The sequence below is a fragment of the Aulonocara stuartgranti genome (assembly GCF_965226115.1).
Source record: "Aulonocara stuartgranti genome assembly, chromosome: 11".
Taxonomy (NCBI): Eukaryota; Metazoa; Chordata; class Actinopteri; order Cichliformes; family Cichlidae; genus Aulonocara; species Aulonocara stuartgranti.
In genome coordinates, this window is record NC_138947.1 from 22,850,263 (window position 1) to 22,867,587 (window position 17,325).

General features: G+C 39.5%; 2 protein-coding genes across 4 annotated transcripts in view; both read left to right on the plus strand.

Annotated features, from left to right (window-relative positions):
• The first annotated feature begins 60 nt into the window (after positions 1 to 60).
• zfat (zinc finger and AT hook domain containing) lies at positions 61 to 14,967 on the plus strand. 3 transcript variants are annotated; one of them, XM_082550673.1, is made up of 24 exons: positions 61 to 280; positions 953 to 1,111; positions 1,319 to 1,480; positions 1,662 to 1,790; positions 2,010 to 2,123; positions 2,207 to 2,329; positions 2,424 to 2,503; positions 3,216 to 3,298; positions 3,472 to 3,546; positions 4,666 to 4,814; positions 4,927 to 5,018; positions 5,186 to 5,334; positions 7,691 to 8,603; positions 9,074 to 9,200; positions 9,335 to 9,567; positions 9,703 to 9,784; positions 11,043 to 11,162; positions 12,070 to 12,243; positions 12,382 to 12,470; positions 12,945 to 13,083; positions 13,327 to 13,433; positions 14,222 to 14,309; positions 14,430 to 14,527; positions 14,607 to 14,967. In XM_082550673.1, the coding sequence occupies exons 1-24, from the start codon at positions 262 to 264 to the stop codon at positions 14,805 to 14,807; spliced, it is 3,705 nt and encodes a 1,234-aa protein (XP_082406799.1). In that variant the 5' UTR covers positions 61 to 261; the 3' UTR covers positions 14,808 to 14,967. The 3 variants fall into 3 exon arrangements, with proteins under 3 accessions (XP_082406799.1, XP_082406800.1, XP_082406801.1); XM_082550674.1 differs by having other exon boundaries at positions 14,613 to 14,967; XM_082550675.1 differs by having other exon boundaries at positions 2,448 to 2,503.
• A 311-nt stretch (positions 14,968 to 15,278) lies between these two features.
• mtbp (MDM2 binding protein) overlaps positions 15,279 to 17,325 on the plus strand; it is a 61,680-nt gene continuing 59,633 nt past the window's right edge. The window contains exons 1-4 of the mRNA XM_082550676.1: positions 15,279 to 15,487; positions 15,814 to 15,894; positions 16,626 to 16,699; positions 17,069 to 17,211. Coding sequence (XP_082406802.1) covers positions 15,421 to 15,487; positions 15,814 to 15,894; positions 16,626 to 16,699; positions 17,069 to 17,211 — 365 coding nt within the window. The 5' untranslated portion in view covers positions 15,279 to 15,420. The remainder of the gene's footprint in view (positions 15,488 to 15,813; positions 15,895 to 16,625; positions 16,700 to 17,068; positions 17,212 to 17,325) is intronic.

Sequence of the window (17,325 nt, forward strand, 5' to 3'; positions counted from 1 at the left end):
GTATGCACCGAACGCCTAAACGCGCTGCTTTGCGCTGCAGTGCGGTCCTCCTGCCACAGAGGGCGATGTCTGTTACAGTGCTGCAGCTCCAGCAAACTTCCGCTGGCCTGAAGGATTTGTGCCGCAGATTCGACAGAAATGTGTGTCTTTATTCAGTAAAAAATAGACTCTAAATCACGATTTAGTGAATAAATTTATTCGCATATAGGTTCTGGCCTGTATATAAATTAGTATTACTTCGCTCGTTGGTCGCAGAGGGAAATGGATGGACAAAAAGCAGGTAAGAAATTTGGCTAGCTTCAACTCGAATATGTTTTTCGGGTCTTCATGTTAACTCGGGCCAAATCAAAATAAACAGACGTGCATGGTTAAAAAAAGGGCACCGTTTCATTTGGCGTTTTTTTTAATATTATGCTCAAACTATGGACACTATACAGAAAGAAAAGTACAAATAAGCTACAAACCGTAACCTGTTACGTTAACACACAGTGTCACCTGACTCCACGGTCAATGTAGTTCCCACACTTAAATCAGCATTAAATGACAAATTATACACGTGTACTTTACTATAGCAATAATTATCATAGAAGTTAACAATGTCTGGTTAGACGATCTGGTTAGTTTGGGAGTGGCTTTTAAGCTATTGTTCCTGTAATAATATGTTTCATTTGAGGTGGATTGGGAGTTGAGAGAAAACCGATTACTTGTTTGTTATTAATCTTTTTACATTTTCCAGCAGATTACATACATGCAGTATATAACACGGTAAAATTAGCCAATATCCACCCCACAGTTTCTCATATTGCCGCAAAATGTATCTTCTCTGTGCTACAAATATTAGTTGATTAACGCATAAACCTCTACGGTACAAGAAAAAAAAAAAACCCACGACGAGATCAACTTATTTAACAAAAGGCTCTGGATATGCCACCTTTTCTCTCTGTGTCCCCAGCTGGTTCTGTGTTTATGTGTCGCCTGTGCAACGTCTTTTCTCCAAGTCGCTCCCAGCTACTTGCACATTGCTCCCAGCTGCACCCTCAGCAGGAGCCTCTAGATGACATCATTATTGCGCTGCAGCCTCTTGTGGCAGATCCTGTGGAGAAGCTGGCAGGTCAGAGCACCACCACATCACCACTATTACTATCACAAAAAAAGACCTTACTCAGGTCTGTAAATGTTTTGGCTACACAGACAATGATTGCAGAATAATGTCTTTGTTGATGCTGTTCTCTTAGGTGGATGTGTTGCAAGAAATGAAAAACAAAACAAAACAGTGCTGCCTTTTTTTTAACTGTTCTGTTGGATTATTGGCCCACAGAGACCCCGGTGAAGCGAAAACGAGGAAGACCAAAGGGCTCTACGAAGAAGATACGCACAGATTTGACAGAGGGCACGGCCATTTCCAGCCATTCTCCAGAGAATAACTCCAGAGAAGAAAAGAGAAAAAAGGAGGAAATTCAACAATTTAGTTCAGCAGAAGGTGGTATTGTTGCCTTATACAGTGTAAATCAATCTTTTGTTACCTGGTAGTACTGGTCTGCAGACTGCTAACTGATTATATTAGTTGGATAGCTGGTTCTTGTTTTGTATTCCTGATTAGTAATGTAGCTTTGCTGTTACTAATCTGTGGTACATATGTTTTTGTAATAATGTTTTTTTAGCACAAAAAAATGATGGGATATCAGGCCTGGAATGTAGACACTGCCATCGCTCATTCAGCAACAGGCGTCAAATCCTTAAACACATCTGCCTAAGAGAAGAGGATGAAGATGCAGATGAGGAGGAAAATGGTGAGGAATCAAAGGGCACAAATGTGAAATAATTTATCAGCAGGAAAGTCAATGCCTGCCGCAGATGATTTCAAAGAACAGTTAGTTGGAGAGCATGCTAGAAATGTTGCTTGAAGACTGTTAAATCTTTTCACACACACACTGAAGATGTTAAAGTAGATCTAGTTACTGTACCTAACATTTGAAGTTTATCAATTTAATACACACAATAATTTTCAGGGAGCATCTCTGGTACAGCAGAAGGTGAGGGAACGGAAAATGTGGATCCCGGAGGAGTTGATCCAAACCAGAATAAACACAACCAGACACAATCAGGACTTGATCGAGAAAGCAGTAAGATCATGAATATGGTTTCTTAAAATTAATCATTATTGGAAGAATAATGATCTGATCTATCTTTTGTTCTCTGTTTATAGAAGGGGGAAACTCTAGATCCTTAAAAACCAACCACAGTTGCATCTCCAAGGAAGGAGGCCAAGCAACAGGAAACAAAAAATCTGTTATCAGTGTTGTTCTGACAGAATATGAAACACTTCCAGGTTGGCATTAAAGCGGTATTTAAGCCTGCTTTTACTTTCTGGCTAAAAATGCAGTTTTATGAATAACTATAATACTTCACTTTTAATTCAAAAGGTGTTTTTAAAATGGTTCCTGTAGAGGAAGGTTCAGCAGAAGCAGAATCTGGTTCTATCAAACCTCAATCTCAACCTCAGGTAAGTGCTGAAATGCTGTGGAACAGCAAAGAGTCAGTTCACACAGATTTTAACCCCTTAAAGCCTGAACCATGGAATTGCCCAAATCAGTTTCTTAAATGGAGTGTTTATCGAACCTTCTGACAAATAAAAAAATAAAATATAGTAATTTGCATATATTAATTTTAATTTGTATCATGTTTGCCACATCCAGCTATTTTTGTAATTTATTCCTAAAAAATGTAACGTGCAATTTATTTTGTTTATCTGGGGGTAAAACTATTACACTGATTATGTTTCTAGGAGTCCTAAAAACTTATGTATTAAATACATTACATTTGGCTTTAAAGGGTTAAAATATGTTTTTTTTATGTACAACAAAGTCTTCTAACAAAGTTACACAGTTTAATTTACACATGGTTTGAGACCTCTTCCTTTTGTAACCATGTTAGCCACGTGGTGTTTTGATTTTATGTTGCTCATAAAACTCGAAATTACACAGAAGTAAAATTCAATTCTGTCCTTTAGAAACACAGGATTGTGCACAGTGTTTACATTATACTTACTTTCTGCTGACATCTCTATAACTTGTTAACAGTGTTTTTGTTGCAGTGAAGAAAGTTTTAGTAGTTCAGCTGAATTTGAACTCGTGATTCTGTCCTAAAAAAGATACCGTGTTTGTTGTCCAAAAGTATTTTGTGACATTATTATATTGATCTTTCTGGACATTCAGCACTCTGCAGTCGTCCAGAATGAGTCACATGATGTTGCAAGTGAAGCCATCACAGATAACCCTCAAACAGACCAGGAGCCAAGGTAATTAATAAATTATTAAACCAGAAGATTTCTTGTAAGTAATTAGAAGTCAGTGTAATTGATTTTAGGTGAAATAGTTGGTTTGTGAACATTAACAATCTTTTACAAGATTTTTAAGTTTCTGGTTGTCGCTGTGTGACCTGTCAATGTTTTGTTTTGTTTTCTATTCCTAGTTCTAATCCTACCACAACAACAACGACAAACAGCAGGGGCTTCCAGGAATGTTCTATCAAACAAGATGCTTCCAAGTACTTTTTGAATATTTTAATATTTGTAGTTGTATTTTCACTCAAATGTTGTTTCTTCATATGTGCATCATGTGAAAAAATAAGCGCACCCTTACTGCCTTTACAGAAATTAAGAAAGTAAGTAGCATCCAGGTGCTGCTAATCAAATTCACTTGACTGTTCCAGAGCAGCTGAGAATAGTTTTAAGGCCAATTCCAAACAATTTGTCCATCATTCTACAGAGAGAAAGATTATTTACAAGTATACAAGACAGTTATTAATCTAAGCAGGAGTGGGCGTCCCACTAAATTATCCTAGTATTAGACCACTACATATAATACCTTGCAGGCCTCAGTTAGCATGTATAATATTAAAGTTCATGAAAGAACTTAAAAAAATGGAAGCATGGATTAGGTTACATCTTTTGTAATAAAGTCCTTAGGACAGACAAAACCAGATGCAACATATTATCAACACACACACAGCTCATAGCATGGTGGTGGCACTATGATGATTAGAGCTTCTTTACAGCTGCATGACTTTGCAGTCATTGAGTGGACTCCTCTGTATACCAGAGTATTGTAGAGGCCATCTGCCCAAAAGCTAAAATGTGCAACAGATTAATGATCCCAAGCACAACAGCAAATCTATAACAGAATGGCTGAAAAAAAAGAATCAAGGTGTTGTAATGGCCCAGTCAAAGTCCAGACATCATCAGCCCGACTAAAATGCTTTGACCGGATCTTAAAAGCACTGTGCATAAATGAATGCCCGCAAAACCTCAATAAACTAAAGTAACGCTGTAAAGAAAAGGAGGGCAGAATTCCTTTACAGTGATGTGAGAGACTGTTAAAGTCCTACAGAAAACCTACTTCAAAAATTACTTCAAGTTATTGCAGCTAATGGTAACTACAAAATGCTGGCTCATGGGGTGCACTTAATTTTTCACACGGCAGCATAGACACGACTGTATGTGGATTTTATTTTACACAGTTTTTAGATTTGGGGCTACAGTGTAGCTAAAAGCTTCTTCTTATGTAATATGACAGAGGTTAGGTCCACCCTGTTTCACCATGATATCAACAGGAGTGAAACTGATCAGCTATGAGAAATGTAATATTGTCACCTGCTGTCTTACAGTTTACCTCAGAGCCACCTGAAAATTTTTGCCTGTGAGTTCTGTAACAAAATCTTTAAGTTCAGACACTCACTGGTTGCTCACCTGAGGACACACACCCAAGAAAAACCGTTTCAGTGTCTGCACTGTGACTACGCATCGGCCATCAAAGGTAAATTAGTCTATAGATTTCAGGATGGCTGCGTAAATGAATACAAAGTTGAAGTTGTAGCATTAACTGGAAAAGGAAGAGTTGCACTACTTACTAGATTTGTCCTTTAAAGCAAACCTGAATGTTCACCTGAGGAAGCACACTGGAGAGAAGTTCAGCTGTCAGCACTGTCCTTTCACCTGCCTCAGCCCAGGACACCTCAAGGTGCTGGCATACTGCTCTCAGTAGTCATATTGTTACATGCTGAGTATTATTAGCATTAACACACAGGCTTCAAGATATTAAAGTTCTCTTTTGACCGTGTTAGATATACTGAATATATTTTCAGTGTGAAGCTGCATGGTTTGTAATTTGTGTCTCTGTGGATGCAGGTCCATATAGAGCGTGTCCATATGAAGGTGAAGCAGCACTGCGGCTTCTGTGAGAAAAAGTACTCTGATGTCAAGAACCTGCTGAAACACATGGAGAAACGACATAATCTAAAAGATCCCACTGTTTACCAGAGCTACCAACAACTGAGGTTTGTCCTGCTGAAGAGGTTTTCAAACTGTGAGGTGCTCCTCCAGGGAGGTGGTGCGTGAAGTGTTGAATGGGGTTTATAGCCAAAGACAGAGGGAAGAGTTCCTGATGCAACAATACGTTAATGTAGCTCATTGTAGATACACTATATTGCAAACGTATTTGCTAGAGGGACATCCCGTTCTTAATCCACAGAGTTTAACATGATGTCGGCCCACCCTTTGCTGGTATAACAGCTTCAACTCTTCTCTGAATGTTTTCCACAAGGTTTAGGAGTGTTTATGGGAATTTTTGACCAGAAGGCCTGGCTCGCAGTCTCCACTCTAATTCATCCCAAAGGTGTTCTATCAGGTTGATGTCAGGACTCCATTCAAGTGCTTTCACATCAAACGTGATCTTCATAGATCTTTCTTTGTAAAAGCTTGATTTTATACGCCTGTTGCCATGGAAGTGATTGGCACAGCTGAATTCAATGATTTGGATGGGTGAAGGAATACTGTGGGCAATATACAGGGAGTGCAGAATTATTAGGCAAGTTGTATTTTTGAAGAATAATTTTATTATTGAACAACAACCATGTTCTCAATGAACCCAAAAAACTCATTAATATCAAAGCTGAATGTTTTTGGAAGTAGTTTTTAGTTTGTTTTTAGTTTTAGCTATTTTAGGGGGGTATCTGTGTGTGCAGGTGACTATTACTGTGCATAATTATTAAGCAACTTAACAAAAAACAAATATATAAACAAATATATATAAACAAATATATATATATTGATATATATATATATCAATTATTTATTTTTACCAGTGAAACCAATATAACATCTCCACATTCACAAATATACATCTCTGACATTCAAAAACAAAACAAAAATAAATCAGCGACCAATATAGCCACCTTTCTTTGCAAGGACACTCAAAAGCCTGCCATCCATGGATTCTGTCAGTGTTTTGATCTGTTCACCATCAACATTGCGTGCAGCAGCAACCACAGCCTCCCAGACACTGTTCAGAGAGGTGTACTGTTTTCCCTCCTTGTAAATCTCACATTTGATGATGGACCACAGGTTCTCAATGGGGTTCAGATCAGGTGAACAAGGTGGCCATGTCATTAGTTTTTCTTCTTTTATACCCTTTCTTGCCAGCCACGCTGTGGAGTACTTGGACGCATGTGATGTAGCATTGTCCTGCATGAAAATCATGTTTTTCTTGAAGGATGCAGACTTCTTCCTGTACCACTGCTTGAAGAAGGTGTCTTCCAGAACTGGCAGTAGGACTGGGAGTTCAGCTTGACTCCATCCTCAACCCGAAAAGGCCCCACAAGCTCATCTTTGATCATACCAGCCCAAACCAGTACTCCACCTCCACCTTGCTGGCCTCTGAGTCGGACTGGAGCTCTCTGCCCTTTACCAATCCAGCCACGGGCCCATCCATCTGGCCCATCAAGACTCACTCTCATTTCATCAGTCCATAAAACCTTAGAAAAACCAGTCTTGAGATATTTCTTGGCCCAGTCTTGACGTTTCAGCTTGTGTGTCTTGTTCAGTGGTGGTCGTCTTTCAGCCTTTCTTACCTTGGCCATGTCTCTGAGTATTGCACACCTTGTGCTTTTGGGCACTCCAGTGATGTTGCAGCTCTGAAATATGGCCAAACTGGTGGCAAGTGGCATCTTGGCAGCTGCATGCTTGACTTTTCTCAGTTCATGGGCAGTTATTTTGTGCCTTGGTTTTTCCACACGCTTCTTGCGACCCTGTTGACTATTTTGAATGAAACGCTTGATTGTTCGATGATCACGCTTCAGAAGCTTTGCAATTTTGAGACTGCTGCATCCCTCTGCAAGATATCTCACTATTTTTGACTTTTCTGAGCCTGTCAAGTCCTTCTTTTGACCCATTTTGCCAAAGGAAAGGACGTTGCCTAATAATTATGCACACCTGATATAGGGTGTTGATGTCATTAGACCACACCCCTTCTCATTACAGAGATGCACATCACCTAATATGCTTAATTGGCAGTAGGCTTTCGAGCCTATACAGCTTGGAGTAAGACAACATGCATGGAGAGGATGATGTGGACAAAATACTCATTTGCCTAATAATTCTGCACTCCCTGTAGTGTTTTTTTTTTTTTTTTGTTTTTTTTTTTTGTTTTTTTTTTACTAATTTGGCTTGTAATTAATTGCAAATGATCTTTGCGAGTCACAACACATGCATTTTTTTTTTTTAAATTTGGGTGAAAAGGGGGAAAATTACTTAATTTTGTCACTGTCAGATTTGGAAACTGATCTTTGCTGATATCTCTGACTGTTTCCTGTGACCCTGCCTTTGTAATCTGTTCTGTTTGTCTATATAATCCAGGTTAAAAACTCGCCAGGGCCTCAGACAGCTCCTTTACCACTGTCACATATGTAACCGACGCTTCAAAAACCACCTAGAGCGAGAGCGCCACATGTTAGTCCATGGGCCTAAGCGTCCCTACGCTTGCCTGCTCTGTGACCATGCCGTGACCAAGATGGTTGCCCTCTCTGCTCATGTCAGGAAGCACCTCTTCCTGTACGTGTGCTCCGTGTGTAACGAGAAGTTTGTCAGCTCACAGAGGCTGAAGAGTCACTTGACAGAGTGTCACCCAGGACTAGATCAAGAGCAGACCTTCACTGACTCCATCAACAGCAGCTACTATTTGGCTCAGCCTGGAGGAGACATGCTGGGGAGTGAGGCGAGCATGGACACACAGGAGTGCCGGATACCACAGGAGAGAGAAGAAGACAGAATACGAGAAGAGGACGGACAACATGGCACAGGGGGGAAGGAATGGGAAGATGTGGAAAGAGAACAGCTGAGAGAAGAGAGAGAGCAAGAGAATGAAGAAGAACAGGCTAATAAAAATCCCGCTGAAAGTTTAGAGGCAGTGCCGCTGATAGATGGAGAGATGGGAAAGGAAGTAGGAATAGAAGAGAGAGAAGCACAGCCAACCTTTAAAGACGGACAAGAAGAAGCAGCAGCAGAGAAGATGTCACACATTAACACGCCAGACTCATGCAGCTCTGCAGCTGAAAGACTCAAAGAGGACTCGCACACCTTGTTATCACAAGAGAACATTCAAAGTCCACACTTAGAGGCTGGGACTCAAAAAAATGGACACGCACCTGCTGAGAACACACGCACATCATCTTCATCATCATCATCAGGAACTATAACCCCGTCTGATGCCAGCGCATGCACACATTTGTCTGCAGGTCCAGACAACAGCCAGGCTGCACAATCAGAGGAGGTAAATGCAAAATTATAATATGATTTAATTCCTAATGAAAATATTTCTTCTTTAGATGTTACCTCGTTTATGTTTTATATTTACACAAACGAGGAAGCACCTCCACATTAGCTGTATTATTCTTTAAGATCACAAACCAATATTACCAAGAGAAAAAAACACATTTTGTATTTTTTATTTTTTTTTAAATGGTGAAAACAAGTGTAGTTTTACTGGGATTAGATTCCTTAATCTGGTCGTATCCTTCTTCCTATTTGTATGACTTTAAATATGTAGATAGTCCTGCTTAATTTGCCAATGCAGAGATTCAGTTTGAAGTAGCGTCCTCTGCATGAGTGCTGAGCAATAACTATTTTATAGTGTGTTTAGTTCTCACGATAAATCATCTCCGATAAATCACTCATGGTAAGAAGACAAGCATTTTTATCCAGTCTTATACTGAGGTTGCATTTGTCCATTTCTGCTGGTAGGTTTCAGAGGGTTCCCATCACAGCGCATTCGAGCAGGTGTTTTCATCCCTTCAGAAGACTCAGCTCAATATGGAGACTTTCCAGCGGCTTAGGAAAATTTATGGAGAACTAGAATGTCAATACTGCGGTAAGACAAATAAAAAAACAAAACTCTTTGAGTAGATTGGATTTGCTTTGTCCTGCTTTTTTTAATATTCACTTAACTGTAATTTACTGTTAAATACTGTGTGCAGCTCCTAATCACAGTTTTGTGCCGCACAGGTAAACTGTTCTGGTACAGAGTCCACTATAACAGCCATGTGCGCACACACACCAAGGAGCACCTGCATTACTGCTCAAAGTGCAGCTACTCTTCCATCACCAAAAGCTCTTTAAAGCGACACCAGATCCAGAAGCACAGTGGCTTGCTGCTGACTTGTTCGAATCCTGACTGCAAATACAGCACGCCTGACAAATACAAACTTCAAGCACATATGAGAACACACAAAGAGCAGGTAACTAGCCTGAGCAGACCAGTTCCTAGTGATAGGTTCTTAATATGTGGTGCTGTTGAATTTATACACTGAGGCTTAAACAACTAAAAATGATTGCTCCTTCAGCCTTTCCTTGTGTCTTCTCTTCAATTACAGGGGAGGAGTGAGACGTGTCCTGTCTGCCATCATAATTATCCAGAGCACAGACTAAAGCACCACATTAAAACATCACACCCTGGTAAAGAACACACAAGCATTGCTGTGTCACTACAAAAAACTATATAACTCATTCTTGTTTGTTTTTATTTTAAAGCAGATTCAGATCTGTCTTTTTAAAACTGCCAGTATTACCTTTTGCTCCTGCCTCACTAAATCCAAATTATATTATTATATAATTATATATATTATATTATTATTATAACTTTTTATTGGGCACGTATTGTGAGCACAGTCAGTCAGGTAATTTTATATAAAAATAATGTTGCTTTCATAAATACACAGTGTAGAATGGTCTTCCAGCAAACTGATGTGATTTCATAAACTTAGTTTTAATCTATTAAAAATACACGCGGAACTGATTTGTGGAAGCTGCCATGTTGGCCCACCATCTTGAAGTGGCTGAGATGGACTGGCGATGTTCCACCTACTTGAGTTTTATGTGTCTGGCTAGAGACTGTCCACAGACTGTCCACAGACTGTCCACAGACTGTCCACATACGTAGTACGGCAAAGATGGAGGAGAAGAGCTCGTAGGCATTTCTGTCCCATGGTGGCAAATTTTAAGTAGTGCCTCCACCATCAGACTCAGGATATGTAGGATGATGCTTCTGTTTAATCATCCGAGAACCCGTCCCCTTCACCAAAAAGTAAAACAACTCAACTGGGATCTGGATAAAAACCTCATCCTCCCCTTCCGCACGTTAAGCCACATTTTACAAACTCAATTCAGAGCTCTAACACACAAAATATCCCTAAACACGCTTATTTATTCCAGATATTAATTGTTATCAGCAGATTAAACATGTGGCCGCCCCGTCTCCAGAGAGCTTTCAAAACGAGCCAACTAAACAACAACAACAACAGCTAAGCTATGCGTCATAAACTAAGTTATGCCAGCTAATGTTAGGCTCGAGTCTCTTAAAAATCACACTTTCCCTCTGATAAATAGTTTGATTATACTGAACAAGAACTTTTTCACTAAGTGTCCGAGTCCAACAATGTTAGATCCACTTCCAAGAAACTTTCCCTGATGCTGCTTAACAGCAACAATTGACTGCAATCTGCTGACATCTACTGGTTAGATTTTACACCCCGGACCTTTAAATGATCAAAGTGTTGCAGTTGCTTTCAGCCAAAGCTGTCGCACAAGGCTAAAATAAATAAATAGCAAAGCTAGTTTCTGTTGCTAACTTTCACAATATTTTGATGCCCATTAGAAATTTGCCATCTTGTACATTTACTGCATGTTTCTTTGTTTGCATGGATGTTTTGGACAGACACTCTTCCTATACAAGGTAAAGGACTGATGGTGCAGCGTGCGGAGAAGTGCCCTTACTGTGACTCCTACTTCCTAAAGAACAGCAGTGACTTTCAGCAGCACATCTGGGCCCATCAAGGTCTGATAACACTCTGCTCTTTAAAGCTGGCGACACGCACACAGCACAAGTCCTCAGCACATGTGGGCGAGCACCTCTGCACAGAGTTTTACTGTATCATTATTTTTGAAAGCTGAGTTACCATCTGTCCCTCTTCCTCCTGGCCGTCGTCCAGAAGAATGAAGCAGACTGCAAATACACATGCAGATGTTGTTGAGGGAAATTGGCCCATTAGTCAAGTTACTCTTAAAATGATGAAAACAAAAACAAGCAAAATTGTCCATGTGTGATGCTGGCAAAAGAAACACTTTAATGGCTATTTTTCTTTTGCACTGGTCTCTGCAGCAGGACTTTATGTTCTGCAGATGTTTTTTTTAAAGGTGAATGAGATTGCTAAAATTACTTTAAGACTGAAGAATATGTCCCTGCTCGGCTGAAGCTGCTTAATATATACAGCCTGTTCATATCTGCTGTAGAGTACAACATTTTGTCTTGAGGAAGCAAATTGCTGTACTCGCTTGATTTGATAAGTTTTTTCACCTCGTCAGTTTATAAAACAACAATTTTCAAAAAAGTTTATCTGGCTTTATTTTCTTTTTCTTTCTATTCTAATACTTGGCTGACTCTAATCCAGATCACCGATGGCTGCACCTTTTCAACAGTCACTCGTAAATACAATTGGCACCAAGTATCCATAAAATATCCACTTTAGTCGCGTATCTCTTAAAAGTTCAGGAGTAAAAACATTTTCCTGCTGAGATTTGCTGTTTATGGCTTAAATATAATTTGATTGCATTTGGAAACGAAGATTTCCATGTTCAAAATGTCTATTTATTTTTTGCTTAATAATTTAATTTAATTGCTTAATAATCTTTTCTGCTGGCAGCTTGTTAAGTGTGTGTTTGTATGTTGTTGTCTGTGTGGGTAGGTTTGAAGCCATACGTCTGCAACGTGTGTGACTATGCAGGTCGCAGTAAAAGCAACCTGAAGACTCACATGAACCGACATAATACGGAGAGACGTCACCTCTGTGATCTGTGTGGGAAAAAGTTCAAATCTAAAGTCACGCTGAAAAGCCACAGACTGAGCCACACAGATGAAGGTATGCACTTTGTTAAAATTACATTATGTATTTCTTTAATATTATAATTTAAAATTAATGATAACTTTGCGTATGTCACAAATGCTCTTAATGACCAGTGATGATAAATGTCACAGTGTTTACTTTGCGTCTGTCCAGGGAAGCGGTTTCAATGTTCAGAGTGCGACTTCACCTCGGTCTCTAAACCTTCCTTACTCAGACACATGGAGCAGCACGCTAAATTTAAGGTCAGATTACATCTAACCTTACCATCCTCAGTTTTATTATTATTTATCTTTTAACAGAATATAAATAGAGCGACAAACCATCAGGGTCCGTGATTCCATCTCAAATCAACACGGGCCTTTTATGATACAAAGTTTCAACACCTATAATGATTACTGTGAGATTTTAGCATCATTTATCAAATATCAAAGAAGAAAATATATACTAATAAAAAAAGAGTAGAATAAAGAAATACAGATGACTGAAAATAGTGTAGCAGCCGTAATCCTTACACCAAACTCCTTGAACCACAAAACTTTCATGCAAATCTCAAACGGTCGAGCAGAAAATGTTCTAAAAGTTGGTTGATTTCAAATGAAATGACCCATCAGCATTCTGTATTTAAAAAAAACTTGCTTTAGATATGCTGCAAAATTTTACCCAACAAGAGAAAACTAGAATTAAACAGCAGCACTAACATGTGTTTGTCTCTGTAGCCGTTTCGTTGTGCTCACTGTCACTACTCCTGCAACATTGCTGGCGCTCTGAAGCGGCACTACAATGTGAAGCACCCGGATCAGAGATACGAGAATGCCGGACCCGGATTGCCAAACCCTGACGCCCTGAAACAGCAAGGTCCTAACTCTGCTCTCCCTCCACTATGTCCAGGCACCTTGATTATTATTAATTAATATATAATTTCACTGCAGCTAGACATTTGTAAAACATTTGAATACAGCGTTGACATTTGTTTTCTCTTGGCAAGCTCTGGTTACTACATTGTCTGACCTCTGTCGTAGCTGTAATTGTTGTCTGACTTAGAGTATGTAGGGTTTCAAACAAAGTGTAATATAGCTCTTTGTGTGTGCTTATGTTTAGGAGGTATGAAGTGTCCCGAATGTGAATTTGTTTATGGCACAAAGTGGGAGCTGAACCGTCACCTGAAGAGCAAACACAGTCTGAAAGTGGTAGAAGGCCCTTGGGAGGTAAACAAATACACAAGATACAATGATAATAAAATAAAGCTAGCTGGGTGTGAACGCTGAAGTGTGTGGACTGGTAGCCTAGAAAGGGTATTCTGTTTATCCGGATGTAGAGTTTACTGTAGAGAAACGGGGCCCGGCGAGCTACTGTAGCTCTTCTGTGTTGTGCCATCTGCTTGATCCAGAAGAGAAGACTAACTGCTCCATTAGTAAGACTCTTTGGTTATTGTTTTGGTATCAGGAATATTGGAACAGATCATTTTCTCTAAAAATCACGTCTCTGTGGCTTTCAAACCCAAAAACATACTACGCCAAAGAACTGGTCTACCCCAAGGATTGGGTCCCCCGGCACAAAGAGAGTAATGTAGTGCAGGTAGTGAAGTACCTGGAGGATTGCTGTGAATTATACATTGGGGAAAACAAACAGCCTCTGGCTAAGAGCTGCTACTTTCACCCAATTTATGCTTCAGCAGGAAATCTACTACGTAACTTGATCTGACACTGAAGAGATTACTTAAATGAATGAGAAAACATTTCTCCCACATCCAGATGAACAGGATTTCTATACATGAATGATTGAGCATGCATCCAAACATAGAATGAAATTTTATCACTTATTTACCGCTGTCCTGTTTGGCTAAGTAAAGAAGGTAAACATTGTATCCACACCATGTCATCCATACCATGTTAGCACCTTAGTATCCCATAGCTGTAGAATGTTACCATTGGGTTTATTTGTAGTAACTAGAAACTAACTTAATATAATCTCTTCCTTGTGTATGAATACGTAGGTGGGAGAGGAAGTAGAGGCGCAGTATGTGTCTGTGGAGGATGAACAGCACCTGTCAGAGGCAGCATTAGCAACCCTGCAGGACAACGGTAAAACCTTCAAGAAGCATCAACAGCTTCAGGATAACTGAAGCTGTTTTATGTGCTTATAATGTGCGTTTACCTATGTCCTATATAACACTGAATTCATTTAGTGCCTTTTCTGTTCAGTTAACATCCAGCAGATCACTGAGCTCAGTTCAGAGACTCAGGATGCTGTCACCTCCATGGTCGCCATGGCTCCAGGCACTGTAGCTGTTGTACAGCAGGTGAGCGACAAAACATCACCATGTAAGGAGGTGAGATTTTACAAAATGGCAAAAAGTTTATGTTGAGCTGTCTCTGAAGTTGCAGGTGGCCGACGAGCAGGAAGTCGGTAACTGCAGCAACCAGCTGATGGTGGTAAACACAGAGGGGGCCCTAAATGGTGACCAGGTGATGGTGTTAGAGGAGGGACACAGCCTGGAGGCACTGACAGTCCTTACTCAGGGAGACGACACACACCACTATATTGTCTACGTACAGGAACACACTGTAGAAATCAACTAGTGTTTTGCTACCATTTTACCATAATGTACCAATAAACAGTAAAATATGGATTTAGCAACATTTTCAACACTTAATTACATATATTTTTCAGACAGTAATGAAATTAAGTGCAATACGCCTGTGATAATGTGGTATATTTTGTACTAACAAAGTATATTTTAATAAAATCTCTTCCCTTGAATGTGCTTGCTTCATTTCATCAAATTTAATGACAGGCTCATAACATGGTGCAATATACTGTATTAGAAATACCACAAAGCAGACTTCCCAGTAAACACCAGGTAAGAAGAAGGTGGAAGTTAAAACCACAGATACCATTCTAAAATGAAAATAGTACCATGCAAACTGATTCATGTGTAATTTATTCGCACATTTATTTGTCGCTGAACCGCATTAAATATTATTAATTTACCTAGAACGGCTCTAATACAAATGATGTAGTTCCGTCTCAGTCCAATAGATGGCGGTGAAGAGCCTTTTGAGTGCTAACAGTGCATGTTAGTTTGCGCAGAAGAAGATGAACTGGTGGGAAATTTGACGCGAGTGTTTTTCTATTAACCGAAAGAGCCCAATAAACAAACAGCAATCCTATATTTACTAATATTTACTGGAGATGGACCGGTATGTTTTAGTTATATCTTTTTGCCGAATTGATGACGAGTCGCCGGATGGTTTTAAATGTAAGTTTTCATTTAACTTGGAAACATGTAATACTTCCTCTGCCAGTACCTTAAAAGTGTGCAGACTTAGCCCGTGTTAGCTTTGTAACTGTAAACTTCGTCTGGCTGAGCTCTTAATATCGTCCTGACTTTGTTAACCTTTGTTCGTATACGTTTGTGTTTCACATTTTGTTTGTAATCACGATGGTTATCCGGTCAAAGAATTTGAAGAGTGAACTATGCTAGCAGCTTTTAACAAATTTGCTACTTGTTGTTCTTTTCAGTCTTAAATAAATCAGAAATCTGCTTGTAATGAATCCTGACAGCTCAGTTTTCACTGATCGCAGGTTTGGAGCCACTAAAGCAGATATATGGCAGACTCGTGGACATCTCCACTCAGGAGTCAGAGAAGGTTTCTGTGTTTCCAGGTACAGTAACAGATAGATAACTTAGATAGTTGCTCTATCTATTGGTTCTAGATACTGCACATTAATCACTAATCAGCATCACTGTAAATGTTCAATTTTCAGTGGTCATTTCTTGGCCAGATGCTAAATTGGTCATCAAATCAGTCATAAAGGAACACCGTTTAAACCTATTTACGAATACATGAGGCAAAAATAAGATAAGAAGTAGTAGTTTGCAAAATAAAACATATACAAAGCAAACAGTTTTTGTAAGACACTGTTGCATTGTCAGAGCTTCTGTATAGCAAAGTATTCTAGAGTCAAATGTGAATCCATCTATCTGACAGCTGAAGTTTGGCTCAAATTGGCTAATGCAACAGGACAATGATCCCAGGCACAGCATCAAATCTGCTTCCTCAGAATGGTTGAAAAAGAAAAGAATCAAGATGTTGCAGTGGCCCAATCAAAGTTCAGACCTCAGCCTGGCAGAAATCCTGTGGCAAAAACTTAAGAGAGCTGTGCATGAAAAATCAGTGAACTGAAGCAACATTGTAAATAAGAGTGGTACAAAATTTCTCAACAACCATGTGAGAAAAGATGAAGTTATTGCTATTAAAAGTGGTTCTACAAGTTATTGAATCGTGCGTTGTACTTAGTGTTTTACAGCTGTATATACTTTAGTGTTGTATCAGTGTTAAGACAGACCAAGTTATTTCCCTTCCTTACATCTTTCTCACTGCATGTTTTCCCAGCTTGTTCTCTCAGTGGCAGCCCGTCAGCTCGGAGGTGGTACGTTGCTGTTCAGGCTTGTCACGGAGGTGCACAGGTGAGACACTTGGAAGATTCAAGAGCATAGATATGGTGCCTGTATATACAGCTTTTTTATGTGTGATGCTTTAAATTGTCACAAGTTGTCAAAGTCTGCACCAACGTAGCTATTGTGTCATTTCCTTTCTTACTTCTTACTTATTAAATACAATATCAGCTTTACAACAGTTTTATTCATCTTTGCAATGGCAAGTTAGGAATTGGTACAGAATGCCTTTATTAAAACTGCAAAAGCACTTTATGCTTCATACTTAACCACATTGACACACATTTGACAAGGAAACAATGCAGAATTTTACCTTTCAAACTGTTAAGTTGTGAATAAAGAATTCTGGATTTAGTTTAGTAATTGTCTCTTGTTTGGCAGTTTTGCACCTCTAAATGGGAAGAGTTGAGCCTTCACAGATGTGACGGTGAGGAGGAGAAACCCACTTCTTTGGAAGCTTGTTTGGGTTCTCTGAAGAACCAGGAGGCACCGGACCAAAAGGCTGATGAGCTGACACTGACAGAGTGAGATGATAATAATGATAATGTCTGCAGTTATTGTCCGTAACAGGGATTTGCTCCATCTATCCATTCAAGAATCTGCGTGACAGTGACATGTCAGCTCATCTGTTCTCAACT

Coding starts and splice junctions, on each gene's coding strand:
- zfat (XM_082550673.1), top strand. Junction 8,604..9,073: donor AGGCTGCACAATCAGAGGAG/GTAAATGCAAAA, acceptor TTCTGCTGGTAG/GTTTCAGAGGGTTCCCATCA. Junction 14,310..14,429: donor AGCAACCCTGCAGGACAACG/GTAAAACCTTCA, acceptor TTTTCTGTTCAG/TTAACATCCAGCAGATCACT.